At 31.8% G+C, this 8,567-nt stretch overlaps 1 protein-coding gene across 1 annotated transcript; it reads left to right on the top strand.

The window, feature by feature from the left end:
* The first annotated feature begins 262 nt into the window (after window positions 1-262).
* LOC117686237 (uncharacterized) lies at window positions 263-7,134 on the top strand. Its single transcript, XM_066078168.1, has 6 exons — window positions 263-603; window positions 2,612-2,711; window positions 4,386-4,565; window positions 5,431-5,498; window positions 5,955-6,057; window positions 6,435-7,134. The coding sequence occupies exons 1-6, from the start codon at window positions 289-291 to the stop codon at window positions 6,650-6,652; spliced, it is 984 nt and encodes a 327-aa protein (XP_065934240.1). The 5' UTR covers window positions 263-288; the 3' UTR covers window positions 6,653-7,134.
* Window positions 7,135-8,567: the final 1,433 nt, after the last annotated feature.

Below are 8,567 nucleotides of genomic sequence, written 5' to 3'. Positions count from 1 at the left end.
ATTATATTTAGTTTTTAAAGAAAAAAAATTAAATTGAAATAGCTGCAGGGTTTTTGATCAGTGGTTATTAATTTCTGCCAATATCCTTGTTTAACCAATGCAATATTAACAGGAACGGCAATGCCACTTTTTCCCAGTTCTCTCATCGCTTATTAAATATGCGTAATATAATAAGATACTTATTGATTTATTCAAAATGTTATATAAAGTACAATTTTTAAACGGTTGTAAAGTTTAACTGGAATTTTCAACGGGTTTTCATCTTTTATTTCCTCTATCTGCAAAGCAATGCTGCTGTTCCATTTTTTTAGATGCCTATGCCTTGTAGTAAGTTTCTTTGTACGGTGTAATGGCAGTCTACAGCCGGGCTTTTCTAAAATTCAGCGTGGGTACAGACTAGACAGGAAACTAATCCAATCCTTTGCACAGTTAAGTTTTTTGGACTGTGTTATAGAATGTCTGGAAACACCGCGGTGTAAATCTGTCAACTACTTCAAAGGAGCTAATTTCTGTGAAACTAATTACGAAAATAAAAAGACAGCGAACACTAAGTACGAAGACAGCGCTGGATGGGTTTACAGTGAAAAGGAGCACTGGCCTAAGGTAACATTTTGTCTTTTTTGTCAAGTTTCATAACCTTTCAAAGTTATCAATTAATGATAACACCACTTTTATGTAGGTTCAGTACTTGGATAATTGTTTGATATGTTTTAAAAATACACAATAACCTTTTAATGATGCATACGTCATATCTCAAAACTGCTCGATAATTATTTATTTTCTCTATATTACACTATTATTCTCAGTTGCATTTCCTTAATGAAATTCACACACAAAAAAAATCTGAAATTAATTTATTTACAATAATTGCCAAAAAACATATATTTACTATATCTCTTCGGCAAATTTGTTAGCGCGAAGTGGTCATTGATATGCGAGGACGTCGGAGTACCCAGAGATAACTGACGTCTCTAAGCGGACGTCCAATATACCCTTTACATGTACATACAAAAACTGTCAATCACGTTGATCGTATTCGGGTTCCAACGGTATGGGGCGAGTGCACTGTAGAATGAATTAACAACCCGGATAGGATGGTGTCTGCCAGGCTCAATTGTTTTTGATTTAAAGTAAAAAAATTGACAATTTTTGAGATAAAACAAGATGATTAAATTTGTTGTAAAATAAAAAAAAAGTGACATTTGATAGAGTTTGGATTTTTTTTTAGAAATGGGTTAAATCGACAAAGTTCTGCATTTTTTTTTTATCTTAAATGGTTAAAATAAACTTAGTGGTGTATTTTTAATTTAAGCTTAAGAGAAAGTCATAATGGGATCTTAATATGTATTAATAAGTACTGAAGAACTGACGGGAGTTGATTCTATCAGGTTTTTTTGTTTTATAATCAATGATATTATATTTTGCACGGCAAGTAGTTAATAATCTGTATTTGAATTACGCACATTTTTATTTTATGAATTCTTGGACTTTTCCGATAAGAATTTCGATTACCCAATATGAATCATGTTGAATAATATTTAAAGATAGAATTCATTCCCTCAAACTAGGTATAAGTAATTGAAATATATCTGGAAAATTGTATGGATCCAAACAATACTGAACTCGGATCTCGTTCATCCACACGCTCGGCTGTCGCCGTTAATCTCGACATTCACAAAACCTCTACTCATTGGTTGTCAGAGATTGACGGAGACAGCCGAGCGTCGGGTGAATAGACACCATTGAACTCTGGCGTAGGGAAACATACGACGACTAAAAGAAAATATCTAAATTGTTCGCTTCGTTTAAAATCTGATTATTTTCAATGTATTTATAAATAAATTTCCTTGAAAATCAATGCTCAACATACATTACGAATTTATCGATTATTTTCAATAACTAAGTCTTTCCAGCGGTTAATGCAATTGAACTATCAACACCGTCGAAAAACTTAAACCAGAAGTCATTTTGTTTCTTTATAGAGGGTATTGCCCTAAAGTATGCACAAATTGGCCTCGGTCTAAGAATGTCTATGTAAGAGTTAATTAAAATAATTTCCCAAAAATTATATCTTTAAAAAAGACCCATAATGGAAAAATTGACAATCACAAACCGTGAACCATATCTAAAATCCATTAAACGAAATACAAATTCAAAGCAGCGCAATACGGACCTCCAAATAGATAGAAGTAGGCTCAGGTGCCTAGGAGGAGTGAGCGTTCTCTGCTGACCGGTCACACCCGCCATGTGCATAATATATTTTGAAAATAAATTCACAAGTTTTTCATCTTTCGTAGTTCAATAAAAATAAAAGAAAAAAGTCTTTATACATGTAACAAGTCTTTTAAATGGTCGTTAGAGCGGATAACTCGCACAGCAATGATTCGCTGTAACATACGAAACCAGTCATTAAAAATCAAACATTTAATAAAAAATCTTTTGATAAATTAGATATTGTTTAATGAAAGCAATCATACAAACATTTCAACAAATACATGTACACACACATTGGAACACATATGTTAAAAAAAGAAAACAACTATGCCTTGAAATTTTTTTAACAGGTAACTTTTTGAGTTAGCTTTGTACTTTTTACGTTTTACTTTGATAGGACCTGGCTGGAGCGTGTGCAAACTCAAACTGTCAAATCAACCAGACATGTAAACATAAGAAGTATTCCGTGGACCCAACAAATGAATGTGTTTTGTCAGGTAAACCAATAAATCCGTTCGTCTCTAGTATGCAAATGAAACAATTGAAAATCTTTATAAGTGACAGAATATTTTTATGTAAGATAAGAATATTGTCAGATATTCAAATAAAAAAGATAGATTATTGGATTAATGTTGAATTCATCTAGAGGTAGCGTATTTAATCATTCATGCTTTGTTCTTCTATAAAAGTGTTGAATATTTTTACAACAGCTTAAGAGTAAAGAGTGTTCATTTAAAATATTATTTAATATGCACTTTTTGTTCCATTCTTTTATATATTTACATTTTCCAGTGTCTTTGCCTGTGATAACACTACGTATCAATTTTGTACTACATAACCCATTAATACAAATGACGCCAGAATGAGGCGCCAGCGGAGTTTGTTTATTTTTATTTAAGTATTTAATCGTACGATGGCTAAACATTATATAAATTTAAAAAACTTCTATGACGTCACCCATTGTATTTAGTCAAAGTTTATTTTCACTATTCAACCAGCAGGTGTTGGATATATAAATATCCAACTGATAGGAGTTGGATATTTTTAATATCCAACCGTCAATCAGTTGGATATTCAAATATCCAACAGGGCACTAAACAAAGAAAACTTAAAAAAATGTTGAAACGTGTATTTCCAATATAAATCCAAATTTATTAAACAGAATTTTGTCATCCATAAATGTATATCCAATAAGCCACGAATAAATTTTTTGCAGAAATATCTCCTTTTCTTAATTTTGATAGATTCGGGATCACATATAAATCACTCTCATAAACTTTTAGACTTTCTCTTTGAACCTTGAACCATATCACTCCTTCTAATTAGTTTAACAATATAGGAAATATTGTCGCACTATGACTTCATAAGACTCCTATCAATTTTTTAGATAAATCATCGTCTGTTAATTGACGTCAAAATTCTGATTTTTCCTTTCTCCTTGCAAGTTTAAAATATCATGCATTCAAACGGTATCCATGTCTTTCCAGGAATTGTGGATCTCTATATACATTGTACAAGTGTGTACTTTGCGTTAAAAATTCATCTTCTAAATGTCTGCTCAGTACAGCGGTATGGTTTTCTAAAACATGCTCACCTGTTTACTCGTCCATGATTAAAAAGGTGTGTTTGGTTAGGCTATTGTGTATGGTATTGCTGGAATTTTACTTTTGTGTGACATCACAGTTGGATATATGAATGGGTCAATGCTTCTTAGAGGCTCAAATTGGGGATTTTTTTTAAGTAAGATAAAAAACTCGATAGTGTTGAATAGTTTAGAGAAAACATCCCCTGTTTTCTCTAAACTATTCAACACCATCTCGTTATTTATCCATTACATAAGCAATAAGGAATCATTCTTTGAATATTATGAGGTGATAATTTCGGTCGGGGCGTGATCAAATCTATCATAAAGCCCTTCGGCCTTTATTGGATTTGATCACGCCCCGACCAAAATTATCACATCATAATACTCAAAGAATGATACCTTATTCCTAATATATATTCAATTCGCTCTCTCTCTCTCTCTCTCTCTCTCTCTCTCTCTCTCTCTCTATATATATATATATATATATATATACACCACTTAAAAAATGTTTATACAAGTATTATTTTGAATAATCTCAATATAAACACAGATATAAAAACTATTCAAATATGTCTTTGTTGATAAGATTGTGGAATACCTGCTCGAACAGATATAGATCTGAGTACAACAAAACGTGACGACGCCATTGGTATACACAGGAGGATACACGCCTCGTGTTTTGACGGATCCTACCAATTTGGTTCAGGACGGCTAATCTGTCAGTCAAATGGGGAATGGAAATACGATATCCATTGTGAAAAAAGAGGTAAAGTTACATTTTATTCGAAAAATCGAATCATTTTGTATCATGATAAAATTGTCAAAATGGTTTTAACCAAAACTTGAAGACAAAAACGCAATAGTCTATGGCCCTTGTAATAAATACCCTTTAAAGTTGACTATTTAGTAAATGGTTACATGTATAACTTGAATTGCACAGAGATAATAACAAAGAGTTTTAAGAATCATATATTGATTGTTATACGCAGTAAATAACATTTATTAGATCTCACCCCTGGGGTCATCCCCACCTCTCGTGAATTAAAAATGACCAAATATCTTTAAAACGATTGAAATTCCAACCTTTAAACCATATGTATTCTTGATCCTTGTGTTAAAGGGCAGTAAACGAGATGTAGGTCATGGGTCCCGGGGGGTAATCCTGACCCCCCTCGAACAGGAACTTCCCAAATATCTTAAAAACGATTGAAATCCATATCCTTGAACCATATATAATTTTTATTCCCTTGGTCATGTCAGTTCCCCTGATTACAGTTAATGACCCCACGGGAACCTCATTAACTTTCACAAATGTAATCATTCAAGTATTAACTCTTTTTTTCTGTAGAGTTTGACCCGTAATAATGGCCCTGTTTGTTTGGGAGACTTTTTACTTGCCCTGATTATAATTACATCATGTTTTCTACGGTTTTTTCCTTTTTCTCGATTACGACAAAGTGCACACGACGAGTGTGACGGTCAGCATACGATGCTCACTCCTCCATGGCACTTGATCCTACCTCTAATTTTATCAGAGGTCCGTGTTTGCTCTGCTCCTGTTCTGGACTTTTGATCACTGTTCGTTTTCTTCACATGTCTAGACTGTTTTATTTTTTTATTTTACTTTTAAGAATGGATACAATATTTGGATCATATATATTTCCACTTTAATCATCGGGTAACTTGGACCCAAGCAGAGGTATGGTCATTTTTTTTCTTTTATTTTTTGTTTAAAATTGCTATTTTAGCAATATGTGTATTGAACCTTTTCTATGCGTTTAAATTCTTCAATGGAATTTATCAGAATAATTTTTTATTGTTCAATCCTTTTTTTTCTAATGAGTTGTTACATGTAATGCAACATATTTAACAAAAACATCATGCACCTATCTAAATATATATCGTTTGGATTAGTAGGTATGAGGGATAAAGATAGATTGATAAGTAGAACGATACATTGGTTAATGGATTTACAAATAAATTGATTGTACCTAATTATTCGTTTACTTCACTCTGTGTATTTAAATGGGATGTATTCAAATATGGTTCATTCCCCCTTTTACTTCGTTCACAATAATTACACATCATTTACGTTAAGAACATAATGACCTTTTTACTGTGGCATTTACTATTCAAAAACTTTTTTCCATCATAGGAACACTGCGAATCTTATGATGCGTATTTGGTGGCTATAAATACAGAAAGTGAAAATGATTGGCTCTTAAAAACTTTTGTCGAAAGAGACCATGGTTTTATGGGTGAGGAACACTATATAACACTCAATGTTTCAAAGAAATGAAAATCAATTTCACATATGCTAGTTTATCCCTTTAAATCAAATATTTTCAATTACATGAATAAAATCTTGTTTTTTTTTATATTAATTTGAAGATTTTGGTATGTTATTCTTTGAGGATATGAAATTTTTCGTTCACCAAATGTATTAATTTACGAAAATAAATAAGAATACAAAGAGATGACCTACTTTAACCGCTTCAAAATCACGGCAAAAATGGTTTTTCATTATCATCAGTGGAATTTTTTTTTATTCTGAGTAAACGTTTACCTTAATCTTAATTTATGTGTTTTAATTTATTTTCACAAACCTGCACCACGACTTTCTCTTGTCGATCAGTCTGGACAGGAGGTAAGTATAAAGCTGAGGAAAACAACTTTGTATGGACCATTAATAACGAAAGAGTGGAAATTCAGAGATGGGCCCAAAACAGAACGGATACTGTTTACAAATATGAAGGCTGTATTCGATTTCTTGTCGATGGCTCGTGGGATAATTTCCTTTGTACATACCCATTGTCCTTCATCTGCGAGAAAACTCTAATTTTGAACAAATAAGGCATCACAAACCATTGGCCTAGAAACATAAAAAAAATTTCAACAACTAGGGGCTAATCGCATTTGGTTCAGTACTCATCGAATGGAATTTGAATTTCAACACAATTTTCAACGCGTTAGTTGTAGCTTTGCGTTATGTATCGTGTTATGCAAAATTAAAATTTGAACCCAAAAAGGACTTTACATAATGTGTGATACTCTCGGATCATTTAAGCATTGCATATTTTGACATTTTTGTTACCTTTGTCATTGTTGTTCTTGCATATATTGAAAACGAAGTTTTGAATTAAATTTAAGTTTTAAATAAGGACAAAATATTTATATAAGTTAACAATTGTTTATATATTAGATATAAATAAGAATTATTGTAACGTTTTAAAAGAATTGTATTTGTATTTCGATTGATGCATTACGGTAACTTCGCTCTTCTAGAAATTTAACCAGCTGTAGATATTAGGTGAGGAAATCTCTGTGTTATTGAATAAATGTTTGTAAAGGACTTTTTTTAAAACTTATTAAACAAGCTATAAAAAAAAATAATATATTGTCATTTATTTTGTAAATTTTATAACTCCTAATTGATTTAAAATTGAATGTTCGTGCTCATAAAAATTCTATTACGCACTAACGAAAATGCAACAGAGAGATAAAGAAAATGCAACAGAGAGATAAATTGAATTTTCATTGATTAAAGATTATCTCATGATATCGCAAAGGCCGAGGATAGAAAACACACAACTTGTTGGATAAAAATTTTATACAAGCGCGAATCATGATCTCTCTCTCTCTCCCTCTCTCTCTCTCTCTCTCTCTCTCTCTCTCTCTCTCTCGTCTGAATTGTAAGATATTTATAAATATTAAAGGGGCAAGGTCACGATTTTGGTCAAATTCTATTTTTCTGTTGTTATTTTTTATAATGGTTTAGAAATGCCTTTCCAATGATCAAATTAAATTTGAGAGTCAATCGTAGAGTAAAAAGCAAAATACTGAGCTCACATTTCTTTGTCATGTAAACAAGGTTCGTGCCCTGTTTTTGTTTACATAGGTTCAATATACGAGTGAAAAATCTTTTTCGAACTGATTTGTCTATTATCTTATTCATTTAAAGCATAAAGAAACAGCCCTAACGTTTAACACATTCATTTTAGGTCTAAAAATGGAACTTTCACTTCAACATTCGAAATGTAAACAAAATCTTTGTTTACATAGCGAAAAATTGTAAGTTTTGTAGCTCCCTTATAACTCAACGAATGACACTCAGATTTTGGTTGCACTTTACAAATGCCTTATTGAAGCATTGTAATTAGTAGAATCGGAAAAATAATTTTTGACAAAACGTAAGCATGCCCCTTTAAAATTCAGTGTGTTCTTCTTCTTATGTTCGCGCTGGAAATTTGCTACGTTCAACTACCTATGAAAACACTGAGGCACATGACAACAAATTTAAATGTCATCACACATTTTGAATATATAAATTATTGTAAGATGAAATGAAAATTTCAAACTTACTCAACCAATATAATAGCAAACGCAGCGAGCTCCCAAAGATAACGTGAACTAGTGATTCAGAAGTAAATACGATTTAATAGGTAGTAACAAGTGAATCTTTGATTTTGTCTGTTTTCTCTTTGTATTGCAAAAGAGGTTTCCTGCCTTTTTTAACTATCTAATCAATTGTAAATTGCACTGGTGGGCTTTCTAGCATCGATTTCACAGATTGGATTTAATATCCTACTAGATGATCACCCGCGCAAGCGCGGGAATTAACACTTTACACATTGTTATCATATAATGCTTTATATGTTTAACCATATATCTGTTTATTTTTGCATATACTTATTTGCTTATTCCTTATCCTATTATTTAGAATTGAATGAAAAAACAAACTGCAATGTTGGATATTTAGAGGAGCTTA

The sequence above is a fragment of the Magallana gigas genome, chromosome 1 (assembly GCF_963853765.1).
Source record: "Magallana gigas chromosome 1, xbMagGiga1.1, whole genome shotgun sequence".
Taxonomy (NCBI): Eukaryota; Metazoa; Mollusca; class Bivalvia; order Ostreida; family Ostreidae; genus Magallana; species Magallana gigas.
This window is presented reverse-complemented; position numbering and strand designations above follow the sequence as displayed.